This window comes from Phyllobates terribilis, unplaced genomic scaffold, assembly GCF_046119375.1.
Source record: "Phyllobates terribilis strain yellow unplaced genomic scaffold, ASM4611937v1 Scaffold_1__5_contigs__length_1240528914, whole genome shotgun sequence".
In the NCBI taxonomy this organism is placed as follows: Eukaryota; Metazoa; Chordata; class Amphibia; order Anura; family Dendrobatidae; genus Phyllobates; species Phyllobates terribilis.
This window is the reverse complement of record NW_027362761.1, coordinates 159683191-159700136: the sequence shown is the minus strand read 5'-3', so window position 1 is coordinate 159700136 and position 16946 is coordinate 159683191. Positions and strand designations below refer to the sequence as shown.

At 44.2% G+C, this 16946-nt stretch overlaps 1 protein-coding gene across 1 annotated transcript in view; it reads right to left on the bottom strand.

Annotated features, from left to right (window-relative positions):
• Positions 1-15665, bottom strand: part of PLGRKT (plasminogen receptor with a C-terminal lysine) — a 58339-nt gene extending 42674 nt beyond the window's left edge. The window contains exons 1-2 of the mRNA XM_073652476.1: positions 15459-15665; positions 4869-4951 (exon numbers count right to left, since the gene is read on the bottom strand). Of these exons, the coding sequence (XP_073508577.1) occupies positions 4869-4949 (81 nt within the window). The 5' untranslated portion in view covers positions 4950-4951; positions 15459-15665. The remainder of the gene's footprint in view (positions 1-4868; positions 4952-15458) is intronic.
• Positions 15666-16946: the final 1281 nt, after the last annotated feature.

Genomic DNA, 16946 nt, shown 5'->3' with positions numbered 1-16946 from the left:
CCCAAGCGTTTTTTCACCTTCATGACCAGGTCAAATTTTACAATTCTGACCACTGTCACTTTATGAGGTAATAACTCTGGAACGCTTCAAGGGATCCCACTGATTCTGAGAATGTTTTTCGTGACATTTTGTACTTTATGATAGTGGTAAAATTTGTTCGATATGACTTGAGTTTATTTGTGAAAAAAAAACAGAAATTTGGTGAAAATTTCACAATTTTCAAACTTTTAATTTTTATGACCTTAAGCCAGAGAGTTATGTCACACAAAATAGTTACTAAGTAACATTTCCCACATGTATACTTTACATCAGCACAAATTTTGAAACATATTTTTTTTGTTAGATAATTAGAAGGGTTAAAAGTTGACCAGCTATTACTCATTTTTCCACAAAATTTACAAAACCATTTTTTAGGGATGACATCACGTTTGAAGTGACTTTGGGGGGCCTATATGACTGAAAATACCCAAAAGTGACACCATTCTAAAAACTTTACCACTCAAAATCCTCAAAACCACATTCAAGAAGTTTATTAGCCCTTCAGGTGCTTCACAGGAATTAATACAATGTGGAAAGAAAAAATTAACATTTTACTTTAGCCCCCAATTTTTTATTTTCACAAGGGTAACAGGAGCCCAAAACTTGGTGTGCAATTTCTCCTGAGTACGCCAATAAGCCCTATTGGGGGAAAACTACTGTTTAGATGGATGGCAGGGCTCGGAAGGGAAGCAGCACCGTTTGACTTTTTAAACATAAAAATGGCTGGAATTGAGAGCGGACGCCATGTCACGTTTGGAGAGCCCCTGATATGCTTAAACAGTGGAACCCCCCAAAAGTGACCCCATTTTGGAAACTAGACCCCTAAAGGAATGTATCTAGATGTGCGGTGAGCACCTTGAACCCCCAGGTGCTTCATAGAAGTTTATAATGTAGAGTCGTGAAAATAAAATGTCACATTTTTCCCACTAAAATGTTGTTTTAGCCTCAAATTTTGCATTTTCACAAGGTTAACAGGAAAAGATGAACCATACAGTTTGTTGTGTAACTTCTCCTAAGCATGCCGATACCCAATATGTGGAAGAAAACTACTGTTTGAGCGCACGGCAGGGCTCGGAAGGGAAGGAGCGCCATTTGACTTTTTGAACGCAAAATTTGCTGGAATTATTAGTGGATGCCATTTCACGTTTGGAGAGCCCCAGATGTGCTTAAACAGTGGACACCCACCACAAGTGACGCCATTTTGGAAACTAGACTCTTCAAGGAATTTATCTAGACGTGTGGTGAGTACTTTGAACCTCCAGGAGCTTCAGAAGTTCATAAGGTTGAACTGTGAAAATAAATTTCTCCTAAAAAATTGCCCCAAATTTTTCATTTGTACACGGATATCCCATGTGTGGTCAAAAATTACTTTTGAGGCACAGTGCAAAGCTCAGAAGGGAAAAATCGCCATATTGGAGTTCAGATTTTTCTGGAATGGTTTGAGGGTGCCATGTCACATTGGCAGAGCCCCATGAGGTGCCAGAACAGCAGAAACCCCCATAAGTGACATCATTTTACAAACTACACCTCTCAATGAATTTATTTAGGGGTGCAGTGAGCATGTTGGCACCACATGTGCCTCACATAAATTTATACCATTGAGCGGTAAAGAAAAATAATTACATTTTTAGAGCTGAAATGTTGTTTTAGCCCCAAATTTTAATTTTTATAAGGGCTAATAGGGAAAAATGGACCTCTCAGTTTGTTGTGAAATTTCTCCTGAGTACGCCAATACCCTACATGTAAACAAGAACTACTTTTGAGTCACAGTGCAAAACTCAGAAGGGAAGGAGCACCATTATTTAGTGCAGATTTTACTCTAATGGTTTGCGGGTGCCATGACCTACTGGTAGAGCCCCTGAAGTGCTAGAACAGCAGAACCCCCCATAAGTGACCCCATTTTACAAACTACACCTCTCAATGAATTCATGTAAGGGTGCAGTGACCATACTGACACCACATGTGTGTCACAGAATTTTATATCATTGGGCAGTGAAGAAAAAATAATTACATTTTTAACCACAAAAAATTGTTTTAGCCCCAGATTTTACATTTACACAAGGGGAAACGGGTAAAAATGGCACCAAAATTTGTCACACAATTTCTGCTGAAAGCGGAAATACCCCGTATGTGGCTGTACAGTACTGCTTAGCCACATGGCGAGACGTGGGAGGGATGGAGCGCTATTTGCCTCCTGGAGCACAGATTTTCGTACAATAGTTTGCAGACTCCATATACAGAGCACCTAAGTGCTAGAAGAGCAGAGTACCCTCATCAAGTGACCCCATTTTGGAAATTATACACCTTTGGGAATCTATGTACAGCATAAATTCATAAGCAGCAGTGGATGTTGCTGAGTGACAATTGCAAATCTGCTATTGTGGTGCTTGCGCTTCTGGGGACATGCATCCGTAAATTAGACGGGCTCTCATCACTACAGAAATACCAAACATGTGGACGCTAAACATGATTTAGGCACACTATAGGGCTCAGAAGGGAGGGCGGCATTTGGATTTGGGAATGTAGAATTCGCTGGATATCTTTTGGGGGGTGAGGAGCCATAGCACTTTTGTACTACCAATAACGTGGAAGCCCTCTATATTCAGGGCTGTGGAGTCGGTAAGCCAAACCTCCGACTCAGACTCCTCAATTTCCATGACTCCAACTCCCTCATACATGGCTCATGTTTAAGTGATAAATTTACTGTAGCACAGATATATCACAGCTAAAAGTCTAGACCCTTAGATCAGGAATAGGACAGACATTTATAGGACATTTCATAACTTTCCCAAATTCTTATGAAAAAAATATTCCCCACAAACTGCATTGAACTACTGTACCCAATTTATTATATACTTTAGGAGTTGGAGTCGGTCCATTTTATACCGACTCCGATTCCGACTCCACCAAAATGGACACAGACTCCGACTCCACGACTCCGAATCCACAGCCCTGCCTATATTTCCAGTAACAGATGATGTATCGGAGTGGGGATTTGCTTTTTTTGTGGGTTGAGTTGAAGCTTTTATTGGAAACATTTTGCATAACGTTTGGGATCACATTTACACGGTGCTCTACACTGAGCACTTACATTGTAGTTTCCATCTAAATCTCTGAATGATGTAATTCAGATGAAACCCTCGAGGGATCCATTCACTATAATGAGGCAGCAGAGTTACTCTGGACTCCGTTTGGCCTCTGTACAGCATTGTCCTTCTTTTCAAAGGTGCACAAAACTGTGGCCAAAGGCACTTTTATGAATACCTAAAAATACGGACGCCGTCAGATCATAGGCCAGACGGCATCCACAGTGACTCCATCTTAATGAACGTTATGCAAACACCTACACTTGTCTGTTTTCATAACACCTACCAGATATTGCCATCTCCACAGAAATTATAGTAATCCTTTAACCCCTTAACTACCGGTGCCGTATTAGTACGCATATTTGCGTACTGCCCGTTCAGTGAGGGCTGCTGCGCTGAGCCCTCACTGAACCGAGCACGTCAGCTGATTATTACAGCTGACATGTGCCCGCAACAGCCGCGGGTGGAATCGCGATCCACCCGCGGCTGTTAACATGTTGAATGCCGCTGTCAATCTCCGACAGCGGCATTTAACGCGCGCTTCCGGGTAGCGCGCCATAAGCCCCGCCCATCGGCGACCCCGTCACGTGATCGCGGGTCACCGATGGGTGGGCATGACAACCCAGGGTCTGCAGCAGACGCCTGTGGTTGTCATGATCTTGTCGCTATGAGCGCCACCTAGTGGTCGGCGCTCATAGCACAGGACCATTTCTGCTGCATGCAGGGGACCTGCTCGTCCCCTGTATGTAGCAGAGGCGATCGGACAGTTGCTGCTTCTAGTCTCCTATGGAGACTATTGAAGCATGCAAAAAGTAAAAAAAAAAAGTTTTTAAAAATATAAAAAAATATATATATATATAAAAGTTTAAATCACCCCCCTTTCGCTCCATTCAAAATAAAATATAAAAAAAAAACCCCTACATACACATATTTGGTATCGCCGCGTTCAGAATCGCCCGATCTATCAATATAAAAAAAGAATTAATCCGATCGGTAAACGGCGTAACGAGAAAAAAATTCTAAACGTCAGAATTACGTTTTTTGGTCGCTGCAAAATTGCAATAAAATGCAATAACGGGCGATCAAAACATCGGATCTACCCCAAATGTTATCAATAAAAACGTCAGCCCGGTGCGCAAAAAATAAGCCATCAACCAGCCCCAGATCACGAAAAATGGAGACGCTACGTGTCTTAGAAAATGGCGCTATTTTTATTTTTTATTTTTACCAAATTTTGGAATTTTTTTTCACCACTTAAATATAAAAGAACCTATACATGTTTGGTGTCTATGAACTCGTAATGACCTGTAGAATAAGAAGGGCAGGTCAGTTTTAGCATTCAGTGAACGTGGTAAAAAAAATAAATAAAAAACAACTGTGGTATTGCACTTTTTTTGCAATTTTACCGCACTTGGAATTTTTTTCCCGTTTTCCCGTACAGGATATGGTAAAACTAGTAATGGCGTTGAAAAGTACAACTCGTCCCGCAAAAAATAAGCCCTCACATGGCCATATTGACCAAAAAATAAAAACGCTATGGCTCTGGGAACAAGGGGAGCAAAAACGAAAATGCAAAAACGGAAAATGCTCCGGGGCTTAAGGGGTTAAGCTAAAAAGTGAGATCTGACATGCAGATATCATGGACTACACGTAGGAGTCGCAATATTTAAGCAGAGTGCACCAGATGTAAAGTTGGCGCTCGCTTGCTACATCTGCATGGAGACATAACTAAGATTTACTTACCTGAAGTTGTGAGTTCATTAACATGAATTCTTGCTGCTTCTTCATGTTTTCATCCATAGATCTAGACAATAAGGACCCCATTTCTAAAAGCAGATCCATAAAATCAGTTAACATTACAAAGTCAAAACTTAGTTCAATAATGAAAATGAAAATAATAAATAATGCAAATAAACAAGAAAAGTAAAAGCAGTAGTAAAATATGCATATTTGTAGCTCTATAAAATGAGCAACACTGAGATACAGTAAGGCTCCCCAAAACTCCATGAGCAATGTGAACTACAGTGGCTTGCGAAAGTATTGGCATTTTTCGTGTTTTGCTACCTCACAACTTGGAATTTCACCGTTTTTTGAGGGTTTGCATCAGTTCATGTACATAACATGCCTAGAATTGTGGACATTTGGTTTTCTTGCTATTGTGAAGCAAACAACAAATAGGACAAAATTACTGAAAACTACAGTGTGAATAACTACTCACCCCCCTAAAGTCAGTACTTTGAAGAGCCTCCTTTTGCGGCAATTACAGCGGCAAGTCACTTTGGATAAGTCTCTATGTGCTTTCCACATCTTGCCACTGGGATTTTTGGCCATTTCTCAAGGCAAAACTGCTCCAGCTCCTTTAAGTTACATGGTTTCCTCTGGTGAACAGCAATCTTCAAGTCTGACCTCAGATTCTCAATTGGATTAAGGTCTGGGCTTTGACTAGGCCACTTCAAAACATTTACATGTTTCCCCTTAAACCACTCGTGTGTTGCTTTTGCAGTATGCTTTGGGTCATTGTCTTGTTGGAAGGTGAACCTCTGTCTCAATCTCAAAGCACTGACAGACTGAAACAGATTTTGCTCAAGAATATCCCTGTATTTTGCACCATCCATCTTCCCCTTGCCTTGGGCCATTTTTCCTGCCCCTGCTGCCAAAAAACATTCCCACAGCATGATGCTGCGACCATGTTTCGTGTCCTTGGGGTGATGAGCTGTGTTGGTTTGACGCCAGACATAGCGCTTACCTTGGTGGCCAAAAAGTTCAATTTTAGTCTCATCTGGCCATAGCACCTTCCTCCATACATTTGGGGAGTCTCCCATATGTCTTTTGGAAAACTCAAAACAAGCCTCACAATTTTTGTGTGTAAGTAAAGGCTTTTTTCTGCCCACTTATCCATAAAGCCCACCTCTATGGAGTGTACGACTTACTGTGGTCGTATGGACAGATACTCCAGTCTCTGTCTGGGAACTCTGTAGCTCCTTCAGGGTTACCTTTGGTCTCTGTGCTGCCTCTCTGATTAATGACTTCCTTGCCCGGGCTGAGAGTTTTGGTGGGCAGCCCTCTCTTGGCAGGTTTGTTGTGGTATCATGTTCTTTCCATTTAATGATAATGGATTTGATGGTGCTCCGGGGGATCATCAGAGGATTTTTTTTTTTTAAATAACCCAACCCTGACTTGTACTTCTCAACAACTTTGTCCCTGACTTGTTTGGAGATCTCCTTGGTCTTCATGCCATTGTTTGGTTAGTGGTGCCTCTTGCTTAATGGTGTTGCAGCCTCTGTGGCCTTTCAGAAAAGGTGTGTATATACTGACAGACCATGTGACACTTATACTGACAGACGGTGTGATACTTAGATTACACACAGGTGGACTTACTTTCATTAGGCATGTGACTTATAAATTTTTAGGGGCTTCATCGCAACAGGGGTGAATACATACGGTATGTACATGTCAATTTTTAGTTATTTGATCCATTAATTTCATTTATGCCTTTATTTTTCTCACATCACTTCATCAACTTAGACTATTTAGTGCTGATGCATTACACATAAATGGGATTAAAAAATATTTAAACACAGGTTGTAATGTAACAAAATAGGTAAAAAACCAAGGGGGTGAATACTTTCGCCAGCTACTGTAGATACTTACCAGAGTGTCTTTGGGATACATGTGTTACCCTTTACAATAAAGCTAGAGCATATAAAGCTCAAACTTTTCTAAATTTTCCCTTTGGCAAAGTTTCAAAGGTAACATCCTTACAAGGGAACTTAAAGAGGTTGTCCACTACTTTTACATTGATGGTCTACCCTTAGTATAGGTCATTAATGTCTGATCGGCCAGGATCCAATACCCGACACCCCTGCCAATCAGCTGCTATCGGTGTCGGTGGTGGCGGCTGCCAGCTGAAGTACTCGGTTGCCGAGCTGCTCCATCTACTTGGCCACTTGTGTAGTACCCTATGTGGCCGCCGCAGGGTACTACACATCCACCTCCTATGATTTGAATCGGAGGTGGATGTGCAGGACCAAGCTCCGGCCACTACAAGTAGACGGCCAGCTCCACAAGTGAGTACTTCTGGCCGGCGGCAGCCGCCACCTGTAAGAGCTGATCGGTGGGGTTGCAACCTTTTTAAGGGGGTTTTCCAATTTAAGAAAAGTAAACCCCAAATGCTTTTACAATCCTAGTCAAAAGTTTGGTCACACTTGATCATGCAATGTTCTTACTGTAATGTGCACATTGTAGATTCACACTATAAGCAGCAAAACCACAAAGAAATATGTCAGGTGCTGAGCACTTGTGTAACATCCCTGGCGGTCTGCTGGCATGGCTTACCATCTCCCACCATGCAAGACTTACCTATCAGTGCAGGCTGCCCACTTTGCTCCAGTACTTGCTGTGTGCATGTCTCTTGTCTGATTGCTTAGGGCTACAGCGTGGTTACTGCCTGATTCTTAAAGTTACAGTGTGTGCACTCCTAATGCGTCCCCAGCCTATTGCTGTGAGTCACTGGATACTTAAACCCCCTCCACCCAGTAGGAGGTGCCTGAGCAACACTTTCTTTCAGTGTGTTCTGTGCAACTGAGCTGCCAGGTCCTGTATCTTGTCTGTTTCCGCTACCCTGAGGGCTGTATACCCAGGCCTGTTACCTGTATCTGTGACTTCGAGTCTTTTTCCGCCACCCTGGGGGCTGTATACCAAGGCCCGTTACCTGTATCTGTGATTTCTAGTCTGTTTCCGCCACCCTGGGGGCTGAGTACCCAGGCTTGTTCCTGTATCTTGTTCCGGGTTCAGTTCCTGTCTGAACTGTGTCCCATTACCTGTTTGTCTCTATGTCCGTACCTTCCCTTTTCCTGCAGTGTCTGAACCTGTACCTAACTCCAACTCATTGTCTCTGTACTTCTGTTTGTGAGTTTTGTGTCAACTCGCTACTTCATTGTAAGTACCTTGTGTGTATCTGGTTCTGCTTGTCCCGTTTCCCTGCCTCCGTAACTACCTCCTGTGTTCTAACTATCTTCCTGTGTTTCCCAGTCTGTTCCATGTGAACAGAGCCCTGTCCTGTCTGCCTGCACCTTCTGCTCTGTTCTGCCCTGCTTGTCCTCTGCAACTGTGGTTTCGCTCTGCTCTGTTCTGCCCTGCTTGTCCTCCGCACTTGCGGTTTCGCTCTGCTCTGTTCTGCCTCGCTTGTCCTCTGCACCTGCGGTTTCACTCTGCCTCGCTTGTCCTCCGCACCTGCGGTTTCGCTCTGCTCTGATCTGTCCTGCTCGTCCTCCGCAGCTGCGGTTTCGCTTTGCTCTGCTTGTCCACCGCACCTGCGGTTTCGCTCTGCTCTGCTTGTCCACCGCACCTGCGGTTTCGCTCTGCTCTGCGAGTCCACCGCACCTGCGGTTTCGCTCTGCTCTGCTTGTCCACCGCACCTGCGGTTTCGCTCTGCTTGTCCTCCGCACCTGCGGTTTCGCTCTGCTTGTCCTCCGCACCTGCGGTTTCGCTCTGCTCTGCTTGTCCTCCGCACCTGCGGTTTCGCTCTGCTTGTCCTCCGCACCTGCGGTTTCGCTCTGCTTGTCCTCCGCACCTGCAGTTTCGCTCTGCTCTGCTTGTCCTCCGCACCTGCGGTTTGTTCCTGTATCCCAGTCTGTACTGGTCCCTATCCAGCCTGCTTTCCTACCTGCCAGTACCCGCCTGTCTGCATACCAGCCGTGCCTGCTAGTACCCGCCTGTCTGCATACCAGCCGTGCCTGCCAGTACCCGCCTGTCTGCATACCAGCTGTGCCTGCCAGTACCCACCTGTCTGCATACCAGCCGTGCCTGCCAGTACCCACCTGTCTGCATACCAGCCGTGCCTGCCCGTTCCTGCATTCCCCGGTGTGGGTCAACAACTGTGACCGGGGTCTGACCTGGAGTAGCACCTGGGCCACCTCCCACGTCCCTCCTCAGACCATGGAGTCGATTAAGCCGCCGTGTGTTCGTGGTCGGATCTGGCGAGGCCCCCTAGTCATGCCCCTCCAGGCACTGCTCGGTTCGTGGCCCAGTGGGACCATTAACCACGCTCTAGCCAGTCAGTCCGGGCGTGAGCGTAACATGTTGTCTGCTTTGTCTATTTTCTATGGTCCAACCTATCCGAAATCATCTCAATTGAGTTAAAGGGGTATTCCCATCTCCAAGATCCTATCCCAATATTTAGTAAGTGCAATAATTTTAGCAAATACCTATTAGAAATGTAGCATAGTTCTTCTGATTCACTATGTCGCGTACCCCATGTGCAGGGCATTGCAGTAGCTTAGGTATCCATGGTTATGATCACTCATATAGTAATAGTTAGTTAGCTGAACTTATCCACTGCAGCAAAGGTAATTATTGGTCTTTTCACCATGAGAGCCAGTTTCATCATAGCAATTGATGGTTTTCATAACTGCACTTGAGGATAACTTCAAGGTTTTATCATTTTTTGGGATTCACCAATTTTCAGATCCTAAGGAATGATGGACTGTTGTTTCTCTTCACTTTGTTGAGTGGTTCTAGCCATATTCTGGCTTAGAATAGTTGTGAAATGGGTCTCAGTGCTGTATGTAATTGTGCACCAACACTGACTCTGCAAAACACCCCTGATGCTCGAAAACACTTTCTGAAGGCCAGTTCTTCCACAAATTAACTCTTAATAAGGCATAACTGTTAGTAGGATGCCATTCCATTCCTAATGATGCTTGAGAAAATGCAGAGCGGGGGTGGAGGGGATGGAGATGCACGCATTCCAATAAGAGCCATTACATGAACAAGTGTATCCAAATCTATGACTGGTACTGTATCAACCTAAAACAACAAACAGAGCAAGTACTTTCTCTCGCCCCGGGTTCAGCTTTGGCTTTCCACTGCTGCTCTAGTCTGTTTTTTTTGGGCTAGAACACAGCTTTTTTTTCCCTGCTGTCTCTTGGGGAGAGGGATCTCTCTACAGTGATGTTTGCTAGCACTCATTTCATGCTGGTATAATACAGCTGCAGAAAAAAGACATGGACTGCACATCTAAAATTTATACATTGATCCATTGCGGCTAAGCAAAAATTTACAAAACGGAATATGAAGTTGTTAGCTTAACATTCTAATCAGACTGTATGAAGCCCACTGCCACGTCACAGTGAACCTCTCCATGGTTTCCTGACCTTAAAGGTGCAATGGTGTGTCGACCACTGCCGTAGCGAGACCCTGCCAGAAGCAACCTGGTGCCCTACAGCACCCATGTTGCAAGACAAAGCCCCCCCAATACTCCAGGTCACATGACCCCACAATTATAGCATCCCAGCAACAATGGCTACCACACAGCACCAACACCAAGTGTATAGATCTAAAAAACAAAAACTCACCTTCCACATGGTCTCAGACTAAAAGCTGAGAGCAAAAATACAAGTGCATCTCACTAAATTAGAATATCATCAAAAAGTTAATTTATTTCACTTCTTCAATACAAAAAGTGATACTCATATATTATATAGAGCCATTACAAACAGAGTGATCTATTTCAAGTGTTTATTTCTGCTAATGTTGATGATTATGGCTTACAGCCAATGAAAACACAAAAGTCATTATCTCAGTAAATTAGAATACTTTATAACACCATCTTGAAAAATGTTTTTAAAATCCAAAATGTTGGCCTACTGAAATGTATGTTCAGTAAATGCACTCAATACTTGGTCGGGCTCCTTTTGCATCAATTACTGCATCAATGCGGCGTGGCATGGAGGCGATCAGCCTGTGGCACTGCTGAGGTGTTATGGAAGCCCAGGTTGCTTTGATAGAAGCCTTCAGCTCGTCTGCATTGTTGGGTCTGGTGTCTCTCATCTTCCTCTTGACAATACCCCATAGATTCTCTATGGGGTTAAGGTCAGGCGAGTTTGCTGGCCAAACAAAAACAGTGATACTGTTGTTTTTAAACCAGGTATTGGTACTTTTGGCAGTGTGCACAGGTGCCAAGTCCTGCTGGAGAATGATATTTCCATCTCCAAAAAGCTTGTCAGCAGAGGGAAGCATGAAGTGCTCTAAAATTTCCTGGTAGACGGCTGCGCTGACTTTGGTCTTGATAAAACACAGTGGTCCTACACCAGCAGATGACACATGGCTCCCCAAACCATCACTGATTGTGGAAACTTCACACTAGACCTCAAGCAGCTAGGATTGTGGCCTCTCCACTCTTCCTCCAGACTCTGGGACCTTGATTTCCAAATGAAAATTGGAACTCTGGGACCATGTGGAGTGTGTCAATGACTGCCATCTGGACATCTGTCAAGTCAGCAATCTTCCCCATGATTGTGAAGCCTACTGAAACAGACTAAGGGACCCTTTTAAACGCTTAGGAAGCCTTTGCGGGTGTTTTTTGTTAATTATTTTAATTTACTGTGATAATGAGTTTTGTGTTTTCATTGGCTGTAAGCCATAATCATCATTAATAGAAATAAACACTTGAAATAGATCACTCTGTTTGTAATGACTTTATATATGAGTTTCACTTTTTGTATTGAAGAACTGAAATAAATCAACTTTTTGATGATATTCTAATTTAGTGAGATGCACCTGTAGGTAGAACCCCTCTTGCAGCCTCCTGCTAATTAAGATCGACTGGGTCAAAGGGGAGTTGTGCAATTCCTAGTAAAGAGAAAAGAGGGGACAGACCATACATTTTTAGATCTCTTCACTTGGTGTTGGTGCTGTGTGGCTGTGTGGTGGCCATTTTTGCTATGCCTGTCGGATGATGTGACCTGAAGTTATGGCAGTTTTGCCTTGCAGCATGGGTGCTGTGTGGCACCAGGTTGCTCCCACGATGCTGCAGTATTGGTACAGTGGGGGTGGGCACACTGTGCCACACCTTTAAAGTCCCACTAAGAGGTTCACTGTGACGTGGCAGTGGGCTTCATACAGTCTGATCAGAATGTTAAACTAAGAACTACCTGTTCAGTAAATTTTTACTTAGACACAATAGACCAATGTATAAGTTTTGGATGTGGGGCCATATCTTCATGCTGGGTTCCCTCCATTCCCACGCTGCAGCACTGACACATTGCTCTTATTAGCGGTGTGGTGCAGAGGGGACTTCCCCTAATCATATATTGATACTCTGGACTGAGCGGAGTACAGATAGAAGACAGAATTTAGATAGGCCGATTTTTTGACATTAAAAATATAGCCTGATACAAACTATATTGGGAGAGAACAATCATAAGGCTACATTAACATAACTGTAATTTCGGTCTGTGGAAAAACTGGCACTCGGACCAATTTTAATCAGCAGGACTGTTCAGATTACAGCTTTTTTAGAAGGACCGAATGTTCATGTGAAAAAAATTGCATCATGCATGAATATCTTCTGTTTTGCTGATGAGACTCACCTATTCAAGTCTATGGGCCCAATTCATCCAAGCTTTTACGGCAGAATACTAGCGTAAAAGCTTTGTAAAAATTACTACTCAGAGTTGCGCCTAAATGTTGTGACTTGGCATCTTCACGCCAGTTTCATCAAAATGGGCAGAGTTGGGGTGGGACAGGGCGTGAAGACCGCTGCTTAACAAATTCATGACGAGCAGTACCGATCTCTATGGCACAAGTCTTACCCCAACAGGGGCTGGAATAGGGTGTTTGGCGAGGTGCACACAGAGGTGTATGCCGCTCTTCTGACGCTCCTGACGTATGCCTCTTCATGAATCAGGAGTGTCTGACTCCAGCACATCTCATCAATACTGGAGTGAACAATGCTGGTCTTGACAAATCAGGCATAATGAGTGTACAAAAAAATTAAAAAAAAAATCCCAAAAGGGAACAGGTCATGTAAAATAACGACATTAAAGGGACTGTCAGTACAGAATGACTGTTCAAACCAAGTACTCGATGCATCACGGTGGGGCCAATCATTTAAATACACCTCATCACCTGCTTGTTTTCATTCTATCTCCACCCCCACTCCTCTTTGACTGACAGCTTCATAGATGCAGAGAAAAGTGGAGATAGATGAAAACCAAGCAGGTGAGAAGGTGCACTTAAATAATTGACCCCGCCGTGATGCACCGCACGTCTGTACTTGGTTTGAACAGTCATTCTGTGCTGACAGAGTCCCTTTAACCTGAAGAAATGGGATTAATCTGCAGGTTAATAGCATTCTGACACCGTGTGGCGCCCGCACTGGGAGCCCGCTGCCCGGAGGCAATTAATTTTATTTCCTCCAGCAGCATTCGGCTTTCAGATGAAATTGGCGCTTGTCACGGTCGCACTCCCTGAGACCGTGATCGTTACGCCCCTGGCGGTGACTGAAACCATGCTGCCGCCACCCCTATGACTAGAAGCCGAACGCTGCCTTGGGGAATTAAGTTCATTTTCTACCAGCGGCGAAGCTCTCAATGCTGGCGCCGGACAGTGTCAGTGCGCTATTAGCCTGCAGATTAACCCCATATGTGTAGGTTTATAGCATTATTTTACATAACAGGTTCTCTGTAAGTGGGTTTTCTGGTTTCGGAAAACCCCACTCCACGGCGTAATTTATTTTTATTTTTTTTATAATAAACACTATTTTTTTTATCACCTTCCCTGGGTTCAGTACAGAGTCTCGGCTGCCGCTCCTGGTGTCTTTTATTGTTTGCAATGCTGATGTTACGTTGACAGCTCTGAAGTTAGTGAGTTCAGCAGCTCTGCCCGAGTTGATTACTAACTGATTGGGTGCAGAACTGTTGATGCGATATTGGACCTACAGACAATAAAAGATACCAGGAAAGCAGAGGGGGAGACTCAGTACTGGACTTGGGGAGGGTAATGACACATTTACACATCCATGTATCAATGTGAGAATGCGGCATTATTGATGTAGCAATATCCATGTGGTCTCAATACGGACTGTGATGCAAGGACTGGGCACGGGTCTCAAAACCCGAACTCATATATGCTTACAAGGCTCTTCAGTTTGGGTCTGGAAAACCCACGAGTGGACTGTGAATCATAAATCATGACACACAGGTGTGTGAATGTGGTGTTAAAGGGGTTGTCCAGTCTAAAATGATAAGTCTGCAGTCACTCTGTGTCAGACCGGTCAGACAGCACCAGGCACTTCTCAAAATAGGGAAAACCCAAGGGGTTGCATTCAAAACTACAGCTCATCCCACAATACAAACAAAGGAATAAATAACTCACAACAAAAACTAGATGTGCAATTATTGGTGAAATATTTGGGTCAATTAACTAAAGCTATTTGAAAAATATGCCGACTGAATAGGTGTGATTGTGTCTGCAATAACAGGTGAAGAAGGAGAGAGAAAGAGAAATGAAGGAACGAGAAAAGAAAAAGGAGGAAAGGAGAGAACAAGAAAAGAAAAAGGAGGAAAGGAGAGAACAAGAAAAGAAAAAGGAGGAAAGGAGAGAACAAGAAAAGAAAAAGGAGGAAAGGAGAGAACAAGAAAAGAAAAAGGAGGAAAGGAGAGAACAAGAAAAGAAAAAGGAGGAAAGGAGAGAACAAGAAAAGAAAAAGGAGGAAAGGAGAGAAAAAGAGAAAAGGGGAGGGAAGAAAGGAGGGAAAGAGGGAAAGGAAGAAAGGAGGGAAAGGAAGAAAGGAGGGAAAGGAAGAAAGGAGGGAAAGGAAGAAAGGAGGGAAAGGAAGAAAGGAGGGAAAGGAAGAAAGGAGGGAAAGGAAGAAAGGAGGGAAAGGAAGAAAGGAGGGAAAGGAAGAAAAGAGGGAAAGGAAGAAAAGAGGGAAAGGAAGAAAAGAGGGAAAGGAAGAAAAGAGGGAAAGGAAGAAAAGAGGGAAAGGAAGAAAAGAGGGAAAGGAAGAAAGGAGGGAAAGGAAGAAAGGAGGGAAAGAGAAGGAAAAGGAGGGAAGGAGAGACAGAGAAGGGAAAGGAAGAAAGGAGGGAAGGGGATGGAAGGAGAGAAAGAGAAGGGAAAGGAGGGAAGGAGAAAGAAGGGAAAGGAAGAAAGGAGGGAAGGAGAGAAAGAGAAGTGGAGAAAGAGAAGGGAAAAATGAGATGTTATGGAGGGAGGGAAGGAAGAGAAATGAGACAAAGTAAAGGAAAGAAAGAAGGAGAAGGGAAAGGAAAGTGAAAGAAAGAAAAGGGGGGAAGGAAAAAATAAAGAAGGAAGGGAAAGTAAGAAAGAAGGAAAGAAAGAAAAAAAGAAAGAAAGCTAGAGAGGCCAGGTACATGTGAGCTAGCTCCAGCCATGACAGCAGTGTGGGCGCTCTCCTGTATCCTGGGGTCACACAGCCAGGGCACATGCTTCTTCCATACACGGTTATATTTTGCTGCCAGCTCACTGGCCCCTGCACATCGGTAATGACAACCTATGGGGCCCGGGAGACGGAAATGTTGGGGTTACCTATGTTTATCCTAGCTGTGGCTCAGTCACAATCCTGGGCTCCGTTCCTAGAAGTCGTTATAGGGCGGAGGAGAAAGGTCAGGGCTGTGCTTTGTCAATGACAGGGCTCGTTAACTGTATACGTCCCGCCTTAGACATGGAGGCTAATCACAAGGCACATGAGGCCTCGTCTCCAGCAGCAAAAGAGTTAAGAGAAGGTGTTGCAGCACGTACAGGAAGGGCGTGTCTGCAGTGAGTGGGCGGACTGGGAGCGATATGTGACTGAGCCTCTGACAGTTCATACTGGGCTTGTGCGACATCTACTGGTCAGTTTCACGTGTTACAATGTGGTAAACGTGCTCGCTTCTCTTCAGTCACATGACCTTGTATTACGTGAGGGAGAAATCACGTGACTGGGAATTTGGAACATGAGCAGTGACCATAGTTATTGTCAGCACCATTTTACTGTAAGGTGCAAAGGAAATTCCTCCCTGCAGGCGTAAAGCTATAAATACATATGACATGGCAATACTGAAAAGATGCAATATGGAAAATATTTCCTCAGTTGCTTCAGGCCCAGTTACAGCAGAGATGAGTAATAAGATATGGCCGCCATTCAGACCTGACATTGTTCATGGTCACACGATATTTCGGGCTCCTTCATACAGAGTTTTTGTAGTGTTTTAACACCTGTAAAATTTGCCTGTAGTTTCAAGATTTTTTTTAAGACATTTTGTACATACACTTGTACAATGGTGACTTGTGCCGGTGTTAGTCTTTACAAGGTTAGTGTCCCACAGTGCGACTACTGCACGTGGTCCACATTCATGGCCGCCTGTGCCCTCCATAAACTCATACACTCATTCCCCTTGGTTATATGTGTGGTCTTAGACCTCGTGCAGCAGCTGTACTGTCCGACCCTACACCCAGTGACATAGTCTGAAGCTCATGGCCCCCAACTATTACGGGTCTTTAATGGTATTAGTAGTCTCATATAGGCCAAAGGAAACTTTTGTGCCCCCTTCCTCTAGGCTCCAGGACCTGGCAACCCCTGCCTCTACCCCATGACAATGCCAGATCTTCAGTTTATGTTGCTGACCCCAAGAACGGCTAACACCACAAAAAAGTTCCATTTCCATGTTTTTTAGACTTTTCATTAAAGAGGTTGTTTGGGCATTTGATATTGATGTCCTTGGTTCTGGATAAATTATCAATGACAATATTATGCCCCACTGTCCCCCTACACACAGTATGCATACCTCCCAACTTTTGAAGAATAAAAAGAGGGACAGATCATGCGGTGCTCGTAGTTTGGCGCGGTAAACTTTGGCCACACCCAAATCCATGCCCATTTATCATTTCTTTCTCCCCTGGCAGGAGCAGTTGTCAGAGGGGCACTGGTAATGAGGGACATGTAGCAGACGCCCGAGACTGCAGGGCACAGACCCAAATCTGGCACTGTCCATTGAATCCGGGACAATTGGGACTAGAGATGAGCGAATCGATTCA